Below are 24,392 nucleotides of genomic sequence, written 5' to 3' on the forward strand. Positions count from 1 at the left end.
CGGCATACGACCAGCACCCAGAGAGCTCGGCATTTTAATAATGTACCGGCGATGTTGGTTAGGTGGGATTCTACGCCCCCCTCCCACCTACCCCATCGCACATGTGACCCTGCCACCTACATTTTTATTTAGTGTTTAAGTTTTCTAGGCGAGAGCAAGGAGTTTTTCTTTCACGCTCTTATAAACTTGCTGCTGAAGTAAATTGTAAAGTAAGTGCTGTTAAAGGCACGTCCGACCATTACAAACAAGCACGCGGCGCATTACTTGCCTTGCTCTGCCCTCTTGAGTTTCGTAATGACAGAAGCAGTGTTGCTGCATTTTTAGCTGCATTGTCTGCACACTTACTGAAGACTAACTTCGTGTAATCTTCCCTACGGCTGCATCCTTACCCCACACTTTCTCCTGAGCTCACACGTGGCTTTTTGAAAGGCTGATCGGAAGCCACTGCCCCCCCCCCACGTCTTATTGCTGAGCCTGCGGGGTTTAGAGTAGGCTCCAGCCTGGGCTCATGTGCTGGTGGCCATAACCAGAGCTGTACAAAACGCAAAATCACCTGACGTGAAGCCGATTTGATGTGTCTCACCGCTGAGTCCATGATCATGGAGACGCCTGCACGCATGTTCAAGAGGATGCTGCTTTTCTGCTCACGGCAGCGTTTTCCAGTCCGTGAGGAGTCTGCGATGACGAACTCGCGAGCATCGTTTCCCGGTGACGCGGTGAACGCCGAGATTTTTTAGCATAGGAATTTGGACGGTTTGAAAATATGGAAAACGATCATCCAAAATGCGTGATAATCTGGGTTAATTATATCGTGCGTGCCAATACAATGTCAACTTGTTGCTCACGGGTTCGCCTGATTATCGGGTGTAAAGGTGTGCACGGCTTGTTAACCGTGACGGCAGTAACGCTTGCATTGTGTGTTCGCCTCATACAAACATGAAAGTCTTCCAGCTTCACCTGGATTCACCTGCCTTGTCTGGTTCGTATTCTTCCTGATAGGCTGTGTTCTGGTTACTTGAAAAAAATCAAATCTGCAGTCGTGTGGCTGTAAAGGAGAGGGTGTCTATGGGACCCTTTTGCCAGCATCAATAATGTCGAAAAGTAACAATAAGTTTTACCCTTTCTGGCAATGAAACAGATGTTAAGATGTTCAAACACTAACTAGATACCATTAGCAAGGCATTCAGTCTGCATTAACCACATACTTTTGGAAAAATATGCAAGCAAACATGTTCTGATATTATATGCATTTAAGACTGATTGGCCTACACCAGAGACGGCCTTCTTTATGGCCTTGTCTCACCAGTGTTAGACCAGAACACTACAGGGTGTAATACTATTCCACTTGTGCGGATGTCAAGGAGAGGGTGTAATACTATTCCACTTGTGCGGATGTCCAGGAGAGGGTGTAATACTATTCCACTTGTGCGGATGTCCAGGAGAGGGTGTAATACTATTCCAGTGGGGAGCTGGTGCACTTTGGGCGTGGCGAAGTTCGAGTCCCGCTCACGGCCAACACCAGTGACGATTATCTCAACTGGTCCTGTACCTCCCGAGGTCAACTCAACTTCGATTGAATACCCTGTGCCATGTGTAAACATCGCCATTGGGGAGACAAAGGGGGTCGGACGTGGTGCTGGTCACCCACCACCCCCTCTTGTGTACTGTGGTGGCCTTCATAGGTGCTCGCTCACAGCAATTGCCTTAAGTCTGCTAAATGGTATACGGGAGATCTTTGTATTTTGTTTTGTATTATTTTCCATCGGGTTAAATCTCGCTGCCGGTTACGACTGCCAGCACACAAACAAAAAAACTTGAATTTTTCCCCAAGTACTTTTGCTAAAATATCAGCCCTGACAACTAAGTTTCACATGGACTGCCATGTAATGAACGTGTTTACTGCAGTGTGTGTTGGAAAGTACGCCACCCGTAAACATGGACGAAAGAGGACACTTGAAGGAGTTTCAGTGTTGCACCTCCTGTGAAGCTGTTCTCTCTTAACGTACTGGGACCCGGTGTTTGGCAAGAGACCCAAAGGATTAAATTTGCCTTGTGCCATAATGCTGGTCGTACGGTTGGAATAAAGTTAGGAAGGATACAGGTATCTTTTTTTCTTAAACAAACGCGTTGTCTGCTTTGTAACAATGCCTGTGTGTATATATGTATGTCATCGCTTGTTTGTGCAACAGAGGGAAAGCCGCGGCTGTCTGCGGCTGTGACAACGATCAAACCCCCTCCTCCGGACCCGACTCCTCCGCCGGCTCTCACCGGCTCTGACCAACACGCACCCGATGTCCAGCAAGACATCAAACCTCAGCAGCCTCAGCAGCAGCCTCAGCAGCCGCAGCCTCAGCAACCGCAGCCTCAGCAACCGCTGCAGCAGCAGCCGCAGCAGCTGCATCTGCAGCAGCAGCAGCCGCAGCAGCAGCAGCAGCCGCAGCAGCAGCAGCCGCCGCAGCTGCAGCAACAGCAGCTGCAGCAACAGCAGCTGCAGCAGCTGCAGCAACAGCAGCTGCAGCAGCTGCAGCAGCAGCAGCAGCTTCAACAGATGCCGCAGCAGCAGCCACCACAACAGCAGCCACCACAACAGCAGCTGCAGCAGCAACTTGCATTGCAACAGCAGCAACTGCAACAGCAGCAACTGCAACAGCAGCAACTGCAACAGCAGCAACTGCAACAGCAGCAGCAGCATCAGCAGCAGTTGCAACAGCAGCAGTTGCAGAATCCGCCGCCCGCACTGGTGACTGCTCAGCCAGAGGCTGTGGCGGTCACACCGGAGTCGGACCCAGAGCCCGAGGCCGAGCCATCTCCGCCCCTGGAGCAGACGGCCAATGGCACGGTGCCCCTTGTCCCCGCTGCCCACGTGGAAGTGGCGCCGCCCGTGACCGCCACGTTGGCAGCGCTGCCCGCGCCCGCTGCATTGGCGGTGGTGGCGGCAGTGGAGGTGGCAACGGTGGAGCCTATGGTCCCGGCCCTGCCGGCCGTGGAGGAAATCGTGGTGGAGGTGCCGCCTCCGGCCGTCCAGGAAAAGGAGCCCGCGGCACCCCCCGCCCCCCCCGCTGTTGCGGCGCCCATCGTCATCGCCACCGCCCCCGAGCCAGCCGCGCCAGCCGTCGCCCCTGCCATTACTGCCGCCCCCCTGAACGAGAAGGACACGGACATCTCCGCGCCCACAGAGGTGGCGCCTGAAGCGATAGACAAGCCTGCTGCTCAGGCAAAGGCCATTGCGCAGGCTCAGCCGGTCGCACCCACGAAAGCCGCGGCCGTTGCTGCGCCGCAGCCACTGCCTGTAGAACAGCCTCAACCTGCCTCGCAGGCTCAACCGACGCCACAGGCCCAGCTTCCCGTCGCTGTTGCCAGCCCCGCTGTTAAGGCCGTTTCCCCAGCCACCGTTGCTGCCGCCCCCTCTCCCGCGGCGGCGGTTGTGGCGCCGCCCCCACCCGAGGTTGCGGAGCAGGAGCAACATCAGCAGCAGGAGCCGCAACAGCAGCCGCTGCCACCGCCCGTGGTCGTCATGGACTTGAAGAAGCCCGAGGCTCCGGTCCCCAAGGAGGCCACCACTCCCACGGTGACCGAGGCAGCGGAGGTGGAGGCGCCTGTCGTGGAGCCGAAGGCTGCGGAGCCGAAGGTTGCGGAGCCGAAGGCTGCGGAGCCGAAGGTTGCGGAGCCGAAGGCTGCGGAGCCGAAGGTTGCGGAGCCGAAGGCTGCGGAGCCGAAGGCTGCGGAGCCGAAGGCTGCGGAGCCAAAGGCCCCCGAGCAGCCGGAGGTGGAGGAAGAGGAAGTGGAGGACATCCCCACGGCGCAGCCGGCCTCCCCACCCGGTCCAGCGACAACTGCCACTGATGGTATCCAGGGTGTGGGCTCGGTCTCGGAGGGTACGCGGTCGTTGTTTGTGTGTACTTGCGCAGCACATGCGCCGCTGCTTTCCAGTGTGCGTGTGAGGGCAGTGGCGTAGTGGGGGGCTGCATTTTGATCCCGTGAACCTGAGATTGACTACTTGCCTTGAACAATGCCATTGGCAATGAAATTTGACTCTCGCATAGTTTAAGCCTTAAATTGAGTAACCTGGTGCATGTGCATTTTAGCATTGGGGAGTCTCGCGGTTGTTTTATAACCCTTTGTTAAATTTACAAAGATGTGTCACGATTGACCAGAACAGCTGCATAATAGTGTGCATCTTGGCGGGAAAGTTCAAAGACATTTTTGCTAATTTTAAATTTTAATATCATGCTGCTGTGTGCATCCATATAACGGCATGCAGACAAGGTGTGCTGTTCTTCACTTTCAGTGTTGGGACTGTTGAGATATCACCAGTCCAGTGTAGGTTCACCTTTCACGTGGTTTCATGCGACCACTAATGTTTCCACTTCACGCAAGGTAAAGTCAATGGCTGACGGTAGAGAAATGCAGATGAATGGGGTATCTGAGGATGCAGCTTACTGAATGTTGTATCCGTGAATGCTGGGTTTGTCTTCCGTTCAGTGCGGAATCGACGGCTCAATGTGCAGTCATAGCAGCCCCCCTGTTCATCCTCTTTGAGTCGGGCCCTCTGCCCACTGTTAGATCCTTTTGGTCAAACTCAACTCAATCCTTACCCATCTTGAGCTTTCTTCTTCATTTCCTGGTAGGCCCCCGCCACATCTGAAATTTCGCTTTCAAGCTATCAAGCAAACGGTAGTTTGTCTTTTAATGTATCTTGGCCTTTTTCTTAACATTCTTGTCCCTTCCAATAACTTCCCTCAACACATGCTCACCTCTGAAAATCTTCCCAACTTTGTCACGTGCTCTGTGCCCTCCGCACCCCACAGCCGGTGCCCAGAAGAAGGTGAAGAAGGACTGGCACAAGAAGGAACTGGACGGAGACCTCATGAGCGCGTTCAAGGAGGTATAATGGGGAAGTTGGGCTCGTGTGGTGGCTGGGCTGCTGGCGGGAGGCGAGGGCTGTGACACGAAGCACAATCCATAGTAGACAAGCCGCCCGGTGCTCTCTTAATGGTGCCCTTCTCGACGCGGCAAACAAATTGAACCTTGTCAAAGCGATCGCTCCATGTGCTACACAAGGGAGATGTTAAATGGTTCAATGTGTTTATTGAGATAGATTGGAGACAACAATGTTTTCTCGTTATAAAAACAATATGGAGTGTAATTTTATCACCCTGTATGATTACCAGCATAACCAGGCTTGCTCCCCCCCCCCCCCGCTAACGATTTGCAGCCAACCGCCAAGGAGGAGCCACCAGTCGTGGAGGCGGCCGCTGTGCCCCCTAAGAAGGGCACTGAGCCAGAGGCGACCTCAGCCGGCAAGCCGACACAGCCGCCCGCAGAGGAGAAGGACGAGACGTGGGAGGAGAAGGAGGATAAGTCCGGCACTGGCTCCAACTCCAAGTATCAGTACAAGAATGGTGAGGGCTTGTGAAGGGCTTTTTAGTTTGAGCGAATGAGTTGGTTTTGGGGTTGAGTGGTGGATAGTTCTCGACGCTTGGGATGCGCACGTCGACACGCCTACACAATAGGTGCCATTGGCTACGACGAAGAAACGGCATCGCCAACTCGATGTTCACCACTCTCGTCATTAACGCTGCTGTGTTACAAAAAACTGGCGCATATTTATTGTCTGCGAGCAGTGTGAACGAGCTGCGGTTCTGACGCGGTGTTGAACTTGGGCTGTCGACCTCTTGCCGAGTGAGATCACTTGGCCCTTAGCGAGTGTGGTGAGAGGGCTGCATGGAGACGTATGGATACTCCTTGGCTTCATAAATACATGATGTTGCTTTCAGAAGACTGGAAACCCCTTAACGAGGAAGACAAGAAGAGGTATGACCGTGACTTCTTGCTGCAGTTCCAGTTCCGCCAGGCGAGCACAAAAAAGCCAGAGGGTCTCCCAGCCATCAGCGATGTTGTATTAGACTCGGTAAGTGTTTGGTGTGTGCCTGTCTGCATGTATATGCGTGTTTGTCAGAAGGGGGGAGTGGTCGTGTAGCGGTTAGCACACTACGGACCCGGCTACGAGAGTTTGAATCCCGCTCCCGGCCAACACCAGTGATGAGTTTTTGAATTGGTCCTGGACCTCCCCTAGGTCGACTGCTTCAAATGAGTACATGGTGGCATATGTAAACATCACGAATCAGAATATTTATGCTGGAGGAATAGGATGAGCTCTTTTTCTCAGATGTCCAGTAACTCGGCAGACAAATGCGGCCTGGCATGGTTCTGACCACCACCCTTGTGTGCTGTGCCGGCCTTCATATGTGCTACTCTTGCTTAACAGTACTTGACCCAACAGTTTGTTAAGGCTACATGGGGGGGGGAGGAGTTTCTTTGTGTCAGAAGTGGCGGGTGCAGTGAGTAGTGCAATCTGGTCCTGTCGCCTTGACATTAAATCTCAGGACTTCAGTGGCAAGCTGTTCTACCTGACCTGGCCTTCTCCCCCTCGGTAGTTTCGGCCTTCAGTGAATGTCTGCTACAGTGGGTGAACATTGGGCACAGAGGAGAAAAGTGTGGCACTATTGGCACCACAAGTTCCGCCACCCAATTGTGTCTGCGTATGCTGCCCACTCACCCCAATGACAGAATGATTTACCGTGAAAACTATAACTTTTTTTTGGGGGGGGGGGGGGGGTGTCCTTTAAATTCTAAACCTATTAAATCACATTCATTATATGCTCTGATACAAGGTTCCACTTATGACTGGTTGATCACGTGGTGGCTGACCAGCTGGCTCCCCCACCCCATTGTTTCAGCAAAACCTCTTGTGTTTAATGGTCACATGGATCGAGTGTGGCAGCAGCAGCCCGAACTGTTTGCAGTTGCACTTAAAATGTGCGCGACAGTGCAAGTGTTTCCCACCCCCCCCCCCCCCGTAACCACGTTCTTCCGTGCCTGTGTGGGTGCCTGCGTGCAGATGAACAAGGCACCCCCCCCACGCCTCGACCACGCGCGACTCATTAAGGCGGGGCCGGACTTCACGCCCTCCTATGCCAACCTGGACCGCCAGCAGATTATGGGCGGCCATGCCGGAGGTCCTGGGCCTGGCCCTGGACGCGGCCCCGTGAGTACCTACATGGTGCTGCTTATCACACCCCACGGCCAGATATGGACCTTTATCCATCACAATACGGCCTGTGGCCACATGAAAGGGCATGAAAGCAAAATGTATATATCACTGCAAGGATCTTAGCCATACTAATTGGGTACTAGAGGGGAATATATTTGACCTGGCTACACCGAATTGCTAATTTTAATCTTGGCACCCCGCTCATCACAGATACAATGTTTTCTCCTATGACCGATTGGGCAGAAACAAAGTACAAGGAGGGGGTGGGCATAGTTGTACGTAAATTCTGTTGGTTGGGTTTGTTGTTTGCGTTGTACTTAAGTACTAAAACCCGCTTATAATATACTAGGACGGACAGATCATTATTAATTGGCTGCACAGCGGTGGCTTTTAATGCCTGTTATACAGCACTGTGGAGGCGGCGAGGTTTGTGGATCTCAAACATTGTGAAACTCCCTTCTCGTGTTATTCTTTGGTTCTTTCGGTAAAGTCACGTATAAATATTCGCATACGACGTTTCGATTGCAACACAAGCAATCATCATCAGGTATAAATGAAATAGCAACAAAAAATCTAACCAGAAAACTATAGACAGACATATAAGCAGACAGATATCACCAAGATACATAGAGAGAGTAACACAGGTACAGAGAGGGAGATCGTCTCTGTGAGGTGGCCTTAAATAGACAGAGGGGGGCGGAGGCAGAGAGAGGGAGGGGTTAGAGAAAAAATGTACATGTCAATGAGTACGAAGAACGCGTAGTAAAGTACGCAGGCTTGAACATTAGGAGAGAGGGAGAAAGAACACACTAAATTAAATAACCTAGCAAAATATCGAAATGTTATGTAATACAACACAGAGAGTCGGTCAACACACAACGCATAGCCTGGTCGATTACGTATTTCAAAGATTGCTAAGTTAGAATTTAAGTGTGAAAATTCCAAAGAAAGACAAACATAAAAACAAGAGGAACGGAGACACACAGACAGAGCAGAACATAAGAACGACAAAAAACGAGTGTAGACAGAAAAAAGTCCCTTCTCGTGGGCATCGAGAAGGTGCCATACCCTGGCTCTCCAGGAGAGGGCGGTACATTAAAGGTGTTTCCTCGACCTGTTCCGTCCATATTCCATAGTGTTGCCCCCCCTCGCACCAGTATGCTTCTACATGTAAACGTCATTAATTGACCGATAACGCCTTAATATATAGATGACCGCAGAGCTTGGGCAACCGTTGGTGCCAGCTCATCGCGTGGCTGCCCTTCCTGCTTGTCTGTGGTTCCTCTCGCCTCCGAGTCGTGCTCGCTCTGTCCCCCTCCGAGAGCGAGCGAATACTCCGCGGCATGTTCTAAGTTTACATTTTTTCTTACATTTGGGCGGAAGACCTTGTGTGCGACTAGTTTCTAGGTGAACATTGCTTGAGTATTTGAGCTCGGGGAGGCACTACAAAGGGCCGTGTGCGACTCGTCCCTGTGTGAGAACGATTAATTTATTCGCTGCTCTCCCGGCTCTGCTCTCTGTGCCCCGACTTTCGTATCCAGAGCATGGGTGGAGGAGGAGGGGGGGGCGGTGGAGGGGGGGGGCGGCGGCGGCGGTGGCGGCGGCGGTGGAGGCCCCCGGCGCTCGCAGACGCAGCAGCGCAAGGAGCCGCGCAAGATCATCACCATCTCGTCCATGTCGGACGACGTGAAGTTGAACCGCGCCGAACATGCCTGGAAGCCCATGCTGAAGCGCGAGCCGCCGCCGAGCGACCCGGAGGGTGGTCGTACGCAGGCACGGCGACGCGCTCGCACGGGGGACACATGCACACTGATACTGGAGGGATAACTCGCTCACATGGGGACACACAGACGTGGGGACGCACGCCGACACGGAGACGCATGCAGACGGTGAAGCAGGGATGCACGCGGACATAGGAACACATTCACATGGCTACACACTGACACGGAGACGCATGCACAGAGTGAAATAGGGATGCTTACTGATATAGGGACGCAGACGTGGAGACACGCAAACACAGACTCATGCACACAGGAAACAGAAATGTACGCTCGCATCGGAGCACATTCGTGGAGACACGCGCAGGCGCAAACGCAGCGACTCACGCTTTCGTGTGTGTGCATCCTGTGCCATGCGTGTATCTCCGCTTAGGATCTCTTCAAGAAGGTGCGCAGTATCCTGAACAAGCTTACGCCGCAGATGTTCCAGGCGCTCATGAAGCAGGTGACCGACCTCAAGATCGACACGGAGGAGCGGCTCAAGGGCGTCATCGACCTGGTGTTCGAGAAGGCCATCGACGAGCCCAGCTTCTCTGTCGCCTACGCCAACATGTGCCGCTGCTTGGCCATGGTAATCTTTTATCACCCGCGGCTGCCCGCTGCCACCACCCGCCAATGCTGTTTTTCGTCCTCTGTGTATGTTCAACTTCTTTCGCACCATACGTAGACAACAGTGCTAATCGTAGGTGTGGCGGACGGACAACAAATTAAGCACCAAAAGCAGTTCTAAAGAAATGCATAGCTCCCAGTGGCTTCTTAATATTGGAAGGAAGAGCGTTCCAGACGGCCGCAGAAGCGCATCTGAAAGCGTGCGATGCAGTGACTGTCCAAGGGCCATTCATAGTCGTTATTAACGAGTCGCGTTCCCGTGAAGACCTTGGTACGTGATGCAGAGAGAGCATTGAGTTGAACACTGAATGTACACCCCTGCCACATATCTTCCCCCACCCACTAACCCATAAGCCCCACTATTCTGTACCTCGGTGAGAACTTCAGGGAGGGCTTTAGCCACCCAGCTCAACAGTTGTAATGCATCATAGCCTGAGGCACGAGCAGGAAACTGTAAGATACTCTAAGATACTCAGTTGTCTCTACTTTTCCTTACTTTTTCTCTTTCATCTTACCTATACATGTCATGTTTTGTCTGTCTGTCCGTCTGTCTGTGTATGGAACTTGCGAAGGATTTGGCTCGCAAGCCGTCGGGTTTACGTTTTAAAAAGTAGCCAGGTACCACGCCCTAAGCCCCGTGGTGAGCCAGCGCTATTTCATTATCCCATCCAGCAACTTTAAAGTAGTTAAATTAGCAATTTAGCGCTATTTATTCTTTATTTTCTTGCACCGCTCAGCGCGTGCCAAAGCTGACCGGGGGTTGCCCCTAGCAACGAACACGCCTTCGTTGGGCGTGGGGGATTACTCTCTCTTAAGTGTCATGTCCCCCCCCCACCCCAATGTGTGCACTTACTACTGTAGGCTCGGTAGATACTAATATTATAGCGCTTAGATACTATTATTGTACAGCGGGCGGGGGGATGGTGGGGGGGAGGGTAGCGGCCCAGCACCCAGCCTGCCAAGGTGCCACCTCGGCCGGCTGGGCAATCTAGGTGAGGCCGGTGGTTTTGCACGGGACTAGGCCTCACGACGGCACTGTCAGATTAGTAGCTTGTGCTATAGAGTCGTAATATACTGCTCTAGAGTCAGCATGTACTACTGTAGTGATTGCAGGTACCACCACAGTCCGTATGCACTGCTGTAATCATAGCAGGTACCACCACAGTCGGTATGCACTGCTTTAGTGATAGGTACCACCACAGTCGGTATGCACTGCTGTAGTGATAGCGGGTACCACCACAGTCGGTATGCAATGCTGTAGTCATAGCAGGTACCACCACAGTCAGTATGCATTGCTGTAGTCATAGTAGGTACCACCATAGTCGGTATGCACTGCTGTAATCAGGTACCATCACAGTCGGTATGCACTGCTTTAGTGATAGCAGGTACCACCACATTCGGTATGCACTACTGTAGTCACAGCAGGTACCACCACAGTTAGTATGCACTGCTGTAGTGATAGCAGGTACCACCACAGTTGGTATGCACTGCTGTAGTGATAGCAGGTACCACCACAGTCGGTATTGATTTAAAGCTTTCGTGACTGCAGGGATTCATCTTCTTGGTTCTTTCGGTAAAGTCACGTAGAAGGGAAGAATTTTGTTGCAGAAATGGACAAACGACCCACCGGGCTTTCACAATAGCTTAGTATCTGTGTATGTATATGTAATGTTTTTAAGAGAAACTTGATTTGAAGCTTTCGTGACTGCAAGAATCCATACTCTTTGGTTCTTTCGGTAAAGTCACGAAGGTAAGAAAAATAATAGATCACAACATTTCGATCACAACACAAGCAATCGTCATCAGGTGGGACAACCACAGCAAGAAACAACTGCTGAAGTAGGCGAGAGATCTGCCGTGGCACGAGGTTATATAGGCCTCGGCAGTAGGGGGGGAGAGAAGTTTTGAAATATATTTTTCGCCCGGGCAACGCCGGGTACTTCCCGCTAGTTTATCATAAAAGGAATGTCCCTTTCCCACCCGCTATAAATAAATAATTGCCCACGTGGCGCCCAAGCGTTTGCTTCGGCGCTGTATACGCGGGGTTGAGGTGTCCAGCACCGACTCGCTTGGCGATTCACGTGCCTTGCAGGCGAACACAATATGGGAACCGGTTTGAATTCTTAAAAGCCTCTTCCCGTCCGCCTTTAAACGGGAGAGGTGGCGTCGGCTATTAAATGGGCACAGTTGCGAGGCAGCCCATGGCACCTCGAAAATAACCTTAGCCAGCGTCTCGGCATCGAGGGCGCCCCCCTGGCTTCTGTGTACAGTGTGCCGCGACGGAAGATGGGTCCCTATAATAGTGCGCACCTTGGCATGACGCTGATCCCACTGTCGTGTGATGGCCAGCGGCAGGGAACCGTCATCTTGCGGCCTACGGGGCCCTCTCAGCTTGCCAGTGACTGAGCACCATGCTGCTTGTGGCTGAGGCTCCATGTGTGCGCCGATGCGGGTCTTGGCAGCGCTCACGTGACCGGCTGCTCTTAGACGACCTCTAGGCTCGAGATTGCTCTGTTGCCGACTGCGGCACGAATTTCGGGTCACGGCACGCGTGGCGATCGCATTTGCGATGGCTACGCTGTCGATCGCAGCACGGAGAGCGATTGAGAACTCGCGTGCTCTCTCAATGAGATTACACCGCCAATCACGGCACTGCCGAGAATCGTGCTGCTGTGAAGGATGCCAGCTACCATGCAGCAGTCGTCTGTTTAAGAGAGTGAGCAAATACTGTGCGCGTTTACCATCTGAAATTATTATTAAACAACTTCTTTCCCACCCTCACTATCGCCGTTGTGTCTCCAAAAACAGCTCAAGGTGCCGGTGGCTGAGAAGCCCGGCGTGTCGGTGAACTTCCGGAAAGTGCTGCTCAACCGTTGCCAGAAGGAGTTTGAGAAGGACAAGGATGATGACGATATTTTCGAGCGCAAGCAGAAGGAGATGGAGGCAGCTGCCACGGTAACCAGCGCGCACACGCACGCGCCATGAAGCTCACCTAAAACTCAACGCCGTTTGAGATTTAGCTGGCAAAGTCGAATAATTGTCTGAGAATCTAAACAAGGTTTATTGACCTAATGGCCTTTAACCTTGGGGCATCCCCCCCCCCCCACATCGTAATCACAGACGGGGTAGTAATGAGGAAACTACTGCTGCTGACTTGTGTAATTCATCAACTTTGCACGATAAAACCTTATTGATCGAGTGCATTAGCGTTTGTAATTGGATTTGTAAACTGGTCACGTCCGTGTCGTGCTGTCTGCGTTGCAGCGACGGTGAAAGTCAACGTTAACGGAACACCATCGAGGCAGGGGCAGGCTCTTTCCCCCGCCGCTCTGGGAATTGACCCTGAAAGAGAGACACCGCTCAAACTTCACTTGTGTGGCGTTTATATCCACTTCCCATTCATCACTGCATAGGGCTCATTCTTGCCCTGTGTCTGAACGGCCCCCGTTGCACAAGATGGTCTCGCAGATGACAAACTGATGAAATGCTCAATAGCACATGTAATTTATTGTTGTGCAGTCCATGGGTCCTTGAGCTGATATAGATATATCTTCTTACGTTTGAACCTATTTTGCCTTTGTGAAAATTAGACCGATGTGTGTTGATTGATTGAATTCGACAGACGCTGCAGGCGACCAAAACCACCATCTCGTTAAATCACTGCTCCCTTGGTATTTTTGTTTATCGCTGCAAGATGTTTATAATGTTGGTGTTCAAGTGACGATGAAACATTGTCAAACGGTTAATTCTTGGCAATGGAGCATTTGAGACGTTTAACGTGCGCACTCGTTGCGCCGAGCTCAATGCCATGGGGGAATGTTTCGCGAACGAATCGAACAAATGAAGAGAACCACACGGCTAGCCAGCGTTTTTATTTCCACAACACAAACCTGCCTATCCTGTGCCCTTGCACTGCAGCAACCCATTTAGCTGACTTCTATAATCTATAATAGATGGATTTTTGGGTTAGATGACTTAAATATAAATGGTTCATTAAACCTGCCGCCACCCAACATAGCCAATTCGTGAGGTTTTGTCACGTAAACAAAATGTGTCAATTAGCTACGAGTTCAGCACACCGGTGTGTGTTGGAGAGTAAACCCACAACATTTATTATTTGAGTACCGTGGCGTTTTGCCGGTAATTACAACCAGTATTATCAAGCGACACCCAGAATTGTGGAGAAATCCTCTTGTTTCGGTCTTACATATAGGGATTAAATGTGACGTCACTTGTGAGCCAATCGGGTGCGAAGACCTGAAAGCCTTCGTGTTAAACTGACTTCTAGAAGTGAGTTATTTAATTCGCCTCTTTATTAAATCCTCCTGACGCCTCATTTGTGACACCGAAAAGAACGACACAGTGTTTGCACTTGCTGTAATAAAGCAACACAAATTAGCACAGCCGAGTGGGCAGTAATTGAATTGGCAGCTGGCTGCTTAGGCTGCCGGGGTAGTGGTTCAGGCTGGTGAGGGCATTCATTAATTTGCTCTGGCACTGGGCCAGGGCATCTTGCCCAGGGCAAAGGCAGCTTCTGTAGCAACCGCGCCCTCCCACCACCGTCACACCACCACCACTCGTGCTTCCAGGTCACACCACCACCACTCGTGCTTCCAGGCCTCATGGTCGCTTGCTCCCAGCCTAGTTAAGGGTTTCTCAAGCTCCAGATCCACCATGGGTCTGCACCTTCCGTGTTTTCCGGTCGTCTACAATCGCATGCAAATGAAGGGACGGCACGCTCTACCGTGGCTAATGTTTGCTAACCATTTTCCCCACGAGACGTGGTGGGAGCGCTCCTTGACGAATCCACTCAACGTCGCATATGCAATCTCTCGCACAAGATCTCTTATTGGATCGATTGGCGTACTGTCCATTATTTGGTACATGTTTCGCAATTGGTGGAAGTGTGCAGCTTGTAACCGCATACTTTTTACACGAGTGGATGTAAATTGGTAATTTTGGCAAGGAACCATGCTGCGCTGGGTGGACTGGAGTTTTTCCGAAAGTATTTTATTGAACAAACAATTCGCGTACACACTGACGGCATGGTATGGGAATTTGACACCAGTATTAACACAATGCGAAGTACAATGATATTTACCAACAGTTTATATTTTTTAACCTGTAACCCTACCCTAATTAAGCCATCTCAATTCACACCCTCCAAATGTTGTGAATGTCAACCAGACATTGGTTTTCTGATGACCAGAGATCACTTCAGCAGCTGCTGGCCTCCGCTTGCTAGCGCTAAGTGCTTGCCTGCCTTGTCTAAGCCATCTATAGCTCACTGACGCAAACTACTCTGCCCAAGCACCCTTGCTACCGAACCCGCCTAGGCCCATTCACCTCCCCCACATTCCCACTGAGCTGTTTGAGCTCTTTTTCAGAAGTGACCTGGCCACAAATCATTGCTCAATGAAGTTGCTTATCACGTGGAAATTTAAAGCAGTAGTCGATTACTCGAAATGCTTAATTCTAAATGTGACTGAAAAAACCTGAGGACCCGGAGAAAATCTACGACCCCGGGAAGAACATGCAAACTGCAAATATACAAGTGTCAAGAGTCGCGATCAAATCCACGACATCCTGTATACAAGGTGAGGTATTTTTATAAATTGAAGCAATGTGCGGGCCCGCCTTGCGTCCCAAATCCAATTCCAAGCAAATCCTCACGCGTCTCCTCTGCCGCCGCTGTGTATGCACTCCTGTCCGTCCCCTCCCGTCTCCTCCTGCCCTCCTCCCCCCACGCAGCCCGAGGAGCGGACGCGACTGCACGACGAGCTGGAGGATTCTCGCGACAAGGCGAGGCGACGCTCGCTGGGAAACATCCGCTTCATTGGCGAGCTCTTCAAGCTGAAGATGCTGACAGAGCCGATCATGCACGACTGCCTCGTCAAGCTGCTCAAGACGCATGAGGAGGAGTCGCTCGAGTGCCTCTGCCGTTTGCTCACCACCATCGGCAAGGACCTGGACTTCGAGAAGGCCAAGGTGGGTGTGTGGCCGACACCGCGGGGGTTCCCCACCGATTGTGGAGCGCGCGCAAGAGGGACGTACCTTGCCGTCACGCGAACTCCGCTTATCCTCGCAGCAGCGGCGTCTTTTGGCTGCTGGCCATCAAACAAAGACGGTCACCTCATTGCGCACTTTGGGATGCGCTTTTGCAGCCGTCTGGAACGCTGTTTTTCCGAAATTAACAAGCCACTCGAGCTATGCTCTTTTAAATCATCTCGATTGAAAACTCGTTTCTTTAAACTCCTTTAAAGCTACCTTTTGCGTTTAGTTTGTTTTTCCGCACCTCCATTGATCACGGTTGACTACATACAGTGCTAAACGTGCATACGTTGCTCATGAGGTGCTTGCCGAATCACCGCCATGGTCGCAACTCTTTTTTCGGCACGTGAACCGAGTGATCAGGAACAACCACTTAGCACCGTAACCGTAATGCAGTCTTAACTTGATGAAACTGCCACGATGAAAATGCCCTCTGAGTAAAATCGCATTGAGATGTATTCCCTTTGTCGGAAAGGATACACATATGTCATCGGAACGGGAAAGGGGTGAATGCAAAATGTGATGACTGTTGGTACTACAATTGCAATGGAGGCGCTTTGCATTGTTGCAGCCTCGCATGGACCAGTACTTCCACCAAATGGAGAAGATTGTGAAGGAGAGGAAAACGTCGTCGCGCATCCGCTTCATGCTGCAGGACGTCATCGACCTCAGGAGGGTTCGTGCCCACCACCCCCCACCACCCCCCCACCACTCTCCACCACCCCCCACCATGGCACGGGCGCGAGCGGGGAGGGTAGGACGGGAGGGAAATGCAGGTGGCTTGTGCAGGGTCACCACAGGCGTCACTATCATCCATCGGTGGTAAGGCGGCAGGGGGGGACTGCGCAAACATGCAGATCACGTGGACCTCTGGAACCTCATCCTTCTATCGATATGAATGGCAACGACTTGAACAAGAAAACCCTTAAAAGTTCTGGATTTCACGAGAGTATTCATAATCTTGACTTTAAAAAAATGCATGTGCTTAATGAGGCAGCTAATTTTCGTGGTCGGTCACGTTCTTGAAATGTCTGCTCTGTCCGCCCGACCTCCAATGACTGCCCACTTTAAATTTGGCTCTTCATTTAATGTTGCTAAATTCCATCTCTGGGAGTTAAAAATATCAGGTTTCCAGTCGTGCAAAGATAATTACACTCATGGCATAGCGAGTAAGAAAGTGCTGCCCCCTACTGTGTTATTTATAAACATTTTTTCAATTACTCAGATTATTTTGCTTTGAATTTCCACATAATAAGCCACTTTTGTTGAGCTATCATTTGTGGCCAGGTCGCTTCTGAAAAATAAATTAATAGCTCAGTGGGATAGTTTTATTTGTACGTTTTTAAGTGATTTTTTTACCATTCTTATGCTTTACACTCATATCGTATTTTTGTATTGTAACGTTTTTACCCACCCCTACTGGACATCTGTGAAAGAGAACGTTATAGCTCATCGGTTTCCTCCAGTATAAACATATATTCTTATTCTCAAAGGTATCTCTCTGATATCCACTTCTGCGGGCTGTTATCTTACATGAAAGGTTGCACTCTGCAAGAGATCCTGCTTGTATTGTTCATCTCTTATGTGACATTGATAGCAACAAATTTGAGAAAAGGATATGTTTTTGGCTACCCTCGCTATCCTTACTGCAGTATAGCCAACACTGCTATTCTATTTCTGATTTGACCACCCTTCGTTTATTCCAGTAACGAAGGGTCCTCACGAGACCGATTCCCCCTGCACACGGGACGCACTGACCTATGCTGCTGCTGCTGCTGTTACTCGCGGTTTCTATAAGCACGACGTCATTGCGACAGCAGCGGGGGGGGGCGCCTCTGCAACGCCGTCGCTCGTGTTCGGCTCCGCGAGTCCGCCGTGCCGCTCGTCGATAACGCGGTGGTCCGCGATTCCGTTTCTCGCGTGCGTGCAGAATACCTGGGTGCCGAGGCGAGGAGACCTGGGACCCAAGACCATCGAGCAGATTCACCGCGAGGCTCAGATCGAGGAGCAGCAGCAGCAGATGAGGGTGCAGCAGCAGCTTAAGGGACAGAGCCAGCAGGTGGACAAGCGTGGGACCGGCCGAGGAGGCCCCAGCATGCACACGGCACCGGGTAATTGCCTCGCAGCAGCTCGCGGTGATGCAGGTGTCTGCGGTCACGACCACCACGCGCCATCGGAGGGGTTCGCCGCTGGCGGCACAATTGGCACCTCTCTGCCACTTTCAAATAAGTTGGCTCCATGCACACGTACTCTTCCCCCTTTCCCCTTGCCTCCATCGCTCAACTCCCCCCCCCCTCCACAAGCACGACGTCATTGCGACAGCAAAGGCGCTGGAGCACATCGAGACTGACAAGCAGATATTATGCACCCACATCTTGTGTGTCTCTCAGTAGTAATTTTGGGGTGCATCTAACCATCCTATTTTGTACACTTATCACCATTTGTTCCATTTTCTTTGTCGCTGTCGATATTTCTGCTTGAATGCATGTGCGCTTGCACGCTTGTCCCATGCATCTGTGTTTACCTGTGTGTGTGCCTGTGTGTTCCTGTGAATAGCGGTGCGTGGGCCACCCCAGCCAGACGAGGGCTGGAGCACAGTCCCAATTAACAAGAGCTCCCGAGGTCTCGACCCCTCCAAGCTCAAGCTCTCGAAGGTAATCACCCGTCTCCTCAGTCACCTCGAGCAGCGATGTCTAAAATTACGCGGGATCTCGCTATCATCGATGTCAGTGACCATCCTGTTCATGTGCCTGCTTCCAGCTGATACGGGTGGCTCGGAGATAGATTGAACTGCTCTCGATCGCAAGGCAGATTAGCTTTTTGGGGTCAATAAAATGAGCTCCACTTGGGGAAGCCAACACTATGGATAGACTCGACCCCTGCCATAGGAACGCAGAATTTCGACCACTGGCACTGGGATGAAAACCGGAGATAAGCACCGCCTTAAAATGCTCACTTGAGCAGCAAATCTCCGACTTTTTGAGTTCACGCCTCGAGGTGGTACAAGCCACGAGGAAAAACCTGTTGCTGTTTCCCTGCGTGTTCTTAACTCCGTACAAAACTGTACGACGAGCGGTGAAATCTGGGTTACATTATTACACGTCGTTCACGCGTGCCGATGCCGCTGCACCGCTTTTGGGGATAGCCACGATTGTTCACCGATACTTTCCACGCACAAGCGCACGCCACCGTGGTGCCGCCCGCGAAAGCGGAAGCTGTGAGCAGTCGCCGATTTAAATGTTCACCCGATCGGCGTGAGCAAACGATGCCGAGCGCTGTGCTCTGTCCCGTCCGCTGTGCGCGCGCTAGCCGATGTCGGATGACATTCAGCTGGGACCTGCCAACCGGCACTGGGGAAAGGGCAGCAGCGGCGGCATTGGATCCAAGCCCATTGAGACAGGTAAGAGTCCACAGCACCAACCTTGAGTTCGATTATGGCTGGGGGGGTGGGGTGGGGGAGCCATGGGGAATGCAGCACAACATCATCATCATCATCCTTGTCACACAAAGATCATAGCACACAGGCGTCTGCTTGTTTACCGGGCTAAGTTTATGTGCGTGATCACGACTCCTTCCCTTGGTGCAGTCAGCTGCCTGGCGGGCCAGACGTTCTAGAAATAATTAAAGAAAACACCACGAGACTACTGCTGAAATCCAGGAAGCCACCAGGCTACCCATAATGGGATATTCAATTTCACAGTCCCAGTCTTGTTGATTAGGACTGTGCTCCAGCTGTTGTTTCTTGAGTTCTTGGAACCATTTGATGCCTTCCTATCTTGCCTTCCTTTAATCCCACCCGTCTAGAATTATGCAGTCTCTCTCCGCTCTCCCTGCCCCAGGTCACTAAGGACTCCCTCCAATTTACTTTAATTCTTGTCATTGGTGGCATCTCATTAGCCCCGACTGGACATCTGTGAAAAATAGCATCTTAGCTCATTGGATTCCACCAGGATAAATAAAGATTATAATACTGTGTGTATGTTGCACTTCTTTTGCACCGTATGGAAAGAGCCTTCTGTGTTGTGTGCACTTTTGTGGCTAAGCGACGCACACTCTCACCGCCTTTCCTCACGCACGCGTGCACGTGTCTGTGTGTGTGTCTGTGTGTGCGCACGACGCACGCATACAGAGTTGGGCCAGAGCAGCGGCGGCGTGGGCACCGCCCCGAACCGCTACTCGGCTCTGCAGAACCAGATGGCGCAACCTCCCTCGGAGAACAGCGACAGCCGGAGACCAATCAGCAGGTCAGACAGCGGCGTGCGTGCGCGTGCTAGTACCGCCCCGGCGTGCCGGGTGGCTAAACGGCCCCAGATGTCGGCACTCAGGGGGGTCTGCATCTCGGGTTTCCATCAGCCTGTCGCCTCTGCAGGGAGTTTAACCAAAGTGAACATCGGGGTACTGTGGCCAATAGCATTGCTGACTATTATTGAGTGATTATTATTTGCGGCTCCACATACTTCTCTGGGGCTGAGTTGATGTAGAGGAGGCCCAATGCAGGGTGTACGTACAATATCCCCCTGGGAATTTTACACAAACAGACTTTTCATCCTGGGTTTACCAGAATGGGGAGCACAATGTGAGAGCCACGATTACGCCTCTCCCCGCTTGGCACAGCTCCGTCGTGCATCGGAGCTCCAGCTCGTACTTCCTTGTCTGTAGGGTGGCCTCGTCTCGAGTGCTTGATTCCAAATTGTCTCAAATACTTAATCGCACACTAATAGTCTATTCCAAATGACTTAACGTGGTTGCTCGCACATCACAGACACGGTTAGCGCATAGTTTAGGAGTTTCCCCATGCACATGCCCTGTAATAGCATACGTAGGGCCCTAGCAGGCAAGTAACGGCATGCTCGGATGCGGCAGACCATGCGCAGGCATAGCTTAGCATAGCACACCTAGTCATGAGAGCAAGCAGCCATTAATCATGCCCCACCTTGCCGCATAAAAGCACCAACAAAGACGCAAAGACAGACACATTCAAATTGTGGCACCAATGCACAGACATACAGGGTTATGCATCCTTAATAGAGATTTTTTGGGTTAGATTGCCTAAATATATAAATGTGTCGTTAAAACTCGCCACCACCTGACAACCAGCTAGTAGAGGTTGTCACGTAAACAGAACGTGCCAGTTCGTCACTAGTACAGCACACCGGTGTGTTGGAAAGCCAAGCCACAACATTTACAATACGAGTACGACGTTTCGCCAGTAATTACAATTCGCTTCATCAGGCGACAGACAGTTTGGTGGAGAAGTCCACCTGTTTCGTTCCTTATATAGCGGCGTAGATGTGGTGACCACACTTATGAGCTCTTGCGCAAAGTGGGTGGGGGGATGAGTCAACGTACATTATGCATGCCCATTATGCGAACCCTTTTAATTTGTCCTTCCTTTCCATGGTGTATTAAAATAGCCTACCAACACTTAATCCCTATTGAAGTATGGTGCCCTTTATAGGCATGCATGTAAACAATGTTTTATTTGACGGTTCGCTTCCACGCAGCAATAAGGCGGTAGCTATCTGAACGGTAAAATCATTTTTATTTCTTTCAATTTCGGTTGATTCTCTAATTAGTCTTGGCCAGTTGTAGCTAATTTTGCACAGAACTTCAACATTATCATTAGGGCTATGCACACTGACACAAAAAGCATGAAAATACACAACCACCACCATTCACCACTAAGTTGCGGTGACATCACGATAGCGCTCGTGCCAGGCTGGGTACACTGAGGCCACGTGAAGTATCGAAGGCTCACCTGCAGGAGCAGTGGCGGAGCCAGGATTTTCAGGGAGGGGTGCAACCCCTCCAGCAATGAAAAATGATAGGAGTTGTTAGTAAGGAAGGACTTTTCCCGTGCTTTTTATTCGACGCGTGTGCGGCGATGGCGCAGCCATCGATCGAGGGTCGAATTCGAACCGTGTGTGATCGGCATCGCGCTCGCTGAAGGTGTTGATGCCTTCAGGGAAGTCGTGTACTATATATACGCAACTGCGCAGAATTCTGAGTCACTTATAACCGCTTTGCCGTTACTTATTGCCAATTATGGACTCAGACTATTGTCCTATCATCTCATAGAGTTCCTGGCACATAATAATATGCTACACAGTGGCGGTGGGGGTCACAAAATGACGATTTATTACTAAGAAACCCCCAATGATCCGATAGATATTAGAGATTTCGATCAGATCATTGGGGGGGGGCATGTGCCACCCCACCCCCCCCCACTGGCTCCGCCAGTGTGCAGGTGGTCATGAGACAAGAGTCTGCGTGACAGCGCACACACACAGACTCGCGAGCAAAGCTGCAGTCTCAGTTGGGGGCGTGTGGACTTGCCGCAGTCAGCGAGTCCTGTGTGAGTGACGCCAGATGTAGCTACGCGAGCCCCCCGCCCCCAGCCAACCCCCACCCTCCTTCCTCCGATTAACGTGGTTGGCTACGTACTGTGAGAAATAAGTTGAACATGCATACAAGCGTGCACCTCTCCATGTTTCATCGTGCACTTTTCAGCTTCTCTTCCGTGTCCATATTTGCAATCCATACGTCATACGTTTAAACTCCATCTTTAATTTGTTTCAACACTTTATAAACGCGGTGCAATTATCCACGGCGTACGTACTGTCTCCCGTCTCGCACACGCGTGCACTTCAGGGGCAGCACCGGTCGCGAACGCCCTGAGCGCGTCGAGCGCGGCATGGAGAGGAGCGCGCGGCCGCCTGGTATCACGAAGCGCAGCTTCAGCAAGGAGCAGCCGGACGAGCGGAGCCGCGAGCGCAACAGCGAGCGCGAGGGAGCGGCGAGAAGGGCGGGCGGCGGTGGCGCCGGGCAGCACGAGGAGCGGGCGCGGGAGCGTGACGACGAGCGCAAGCAGCAGCACAGGACGCCCAGCGCTGGTGCGTGTTTCGCCCCGTGTCCTCCACGGCTGTGTCCGGACCTCCACAATATTCACGCATGCACCTGCACCTACTCCTGTCTCCAGCTTGAATATTGAATGAGTCGAGTTGAAAATGTAATATCCTCCAGTAGTATGGCTGTTCTGGTGGCTTACTGGATTTCAACAGAATTTTCATGGTGGGGTTTTGTTCAGTTTAACCCAGAGAATAATTTTTCAATGAATATTTTGCAGGTTTGCTGGTTGACTCGAATAGCTGAGAAGTGGTAGCTGCAGTCATATCTAGAGGTATATTGGATGTGATTGTGGGTGAAATTTCCTGGGTTCGCCGACCCAGACAAACAGTTCCGCTTTGTGGGAAGTTTGCAGTGGCAGTGTTATTAATAAAATGGCCCTCGCCATAGGCACGTGGTATATTAACCACAGTTGGCTCGGAAGAGCAGCACCCTCCGAGGCTTGTTTTTTAGCATGAAGACAACGGACGGCGCGTCGCATAAACCCAAGGTCGCCGCTCACTTGCGGCGTGCTTTGAGCGAAGTGTGACGCTCGCGCGCGCGTGTGTATCCGTGGCTGTGATGCAGGCAAGGAGGAGGTGGCAACGCCTGCCGCGCCAACCAAGCCGGCCCTCAGCGAGGAGGAGGTGGAGAGGAAAGCCCAGGCCATCATTGACGAGTTCCTGCACATTAACGACATGAAGGTACGCATGGGCCTCCAACGCTGCTGCTGCTGCTAACTCGATCCCTCACTATATTTGAAGTGTAATGGAGAGCAAAGCCCCAAGTCATCACCCTGATGTGTGGTGACCCATGCCATGATCTGTTTTGTTTCTGTAACTTAATTGTACATTTGTGATAGCCAGGTCACTTCTAAAAACAAAAAGAGCCGTATAGCTCAGTGGGGCCTTACCTGGTAAAATACAAAAATTGTTCAGTTTGTGGTTTTAGTTTGTCAGACGGCTCTGGTGGAGGGGGGGGGGAGCTTGAGCGTGGCTGGGGGCTTCGGCTGCCCCTCATCACTGACATGGCACGTTTGTCCACACACGCTCGTCCGGAGCAGGAGGCGGTGCAGTGCGTGATAGAGCTGCACTCTCCCACACTGCTCTACGTGTTCGTGCGGACGGGCATGGAGTCGACGCTGGAGCGCAGCACCATCACGCGCGAGCACATGGGTCAGCTGGTGGCCCAGCTGGTGCTCAGGGGTGCCATGACCAAGGCGCAGTACTTCAAGGGGTGAGCCGACCACGCGCGTGCCCGGTCACGTGCCTCTTCCTGCTAATAAAACTCTTGGTCTTCTTCAATCACAACCCCCCTGTTGGGACACCGACCGCTCTTGGCGCCTCAACGTATCCTGGCTGCCACCGCTGCTGACCAAGAATGTTTTGCGATCTTCTTGCCTGTGTCTCTCCACTCCAGCTTGTTCCATTCTTATAGCTTGCCCAGCTCATGCGTGGTGTCTGCCTCGTCCTTATCAGTCTAGCAACATGCACAGTGGCCTGTCCACCGCTCCGGATCACCCTCTGTACACGTTCATAACATCGGCGCTTTGGTGTCCGGAATGCATTCATTGGCCCGAAAACTTGGATAGCCCCCTTTAATGCCGCACCCTGCACTTCCGTGTCCACGGCTCTTGATGAAATTAATATCTGCATAAAAATTTTCACGCGTTCATTGCGGCACCATTATTCACCATCGTTCCCTGTGCTGTCGTTTGACCATACATCACCACTCTGGTCAGTGCAGGTTGGTGATGTGGGGGGGGGGTGGCGCCGATCCTTCTATCCAATGATGTTGGCCGTGACGGCCACTTCAGCTCAGGTCACTGGCTGGGTTCATTACGCAATGCACCACCAACCCACTGCGCCACCACTTCCCATCCAGCGTGCGAAACCTTTCTTCCCCAGTCACAGCCCCACGTGAATCAGAGCGGCGAGAAGTCGATTCCTGATGCAGCACGGGGTGGCCTAAGCGTGAGGAGCTTCTGTGGCGGGCGGCACGCGTGCGGCACGCGG

General features: G+C 51.8%; 1 protein-coding gene across 1 annotated transcript in view; it reads left to right on the top strand.

The window, feature by feature from the left end:
- EIF4G1 (eukaryotic translation initiation factor 4 gamma 1) overlaps positions 1-24,392 on the top strand; it is a 135,396-nt gene that overhangs the window by 102,241 nt on the left and 8,763 nt on the right. The window contains exons 13-29 of the mRNA XM_078869511.1: positions 2,190-3,875; positions 4,809-4,885; positions 5,216-5,402; positions 5,778-5,911; positions 6,902-7,043; positions 8,667-8,827; positions 9,206-9,403; positions 12,250-12,396; positions 15,193-15,429; positions 16,064-16,168; positions 17,423-17,603; positions 18,049-18,146; positions 18,802-18,892; positions 19,622-19,736; positions 22,144-22,385; positions 22,966-23,081; positions 23,441-23,613. Of these exons, the coding sequence (XP_078725637.1) occupies positions 2,190-3,875; positions 4,809-4,885; positions 5,216-5,402; positions 5,778-5,911; positions 6,902-7,043; positions 8,667-8,827; positions 9,206-9,403; positions 12,250-12,396; positions 15,193-15,429; positions 16,064-16,168; positions 17,423-17,603; positions 18,049-18,146; positions 18,802-18,892; positions 19,622-19,736; positions 22,144-22,385; positions 22,966-23,081; positions 23,441-23,613 (4,090 nt within the window). The remainder of the gene's footprint in view (positions 1-2,189; positions 3,876-4,808; positions 4,886-5,215; positions 5,403-5,777; positions 5,912-6,901; positions 7,044-8,666; positions 8,828-9,205; positions 9,404-12,249; positions 12,397-15,192; positions 15,430-16,063; positions 16,169-17,422; positions 17,604-18,048; positions 18,147-18,801; positions 18,893-19,621; positions 19,737-22,143; positions 22,386-22,965; positions 23,082-23,440; positions 23,614-24,392) is intronic.

The sequence above is a fragment of the Lampetra fluviatilis genome, chromosome 28 (assembly GCF_964198595.1).
Source record: "Lampetra fluviatilis chromosome 28, kcLamFluv1.1, whole genome shotgun sequence".
Classification (NCBI taxonomy): domain Eukaryota; kingdom Metazoa; phylum Chordata; class Hyperoartia; order Petromyzontiformes; family Petromyzontidae; genus Lampetra; species Lampetra fluviatilis.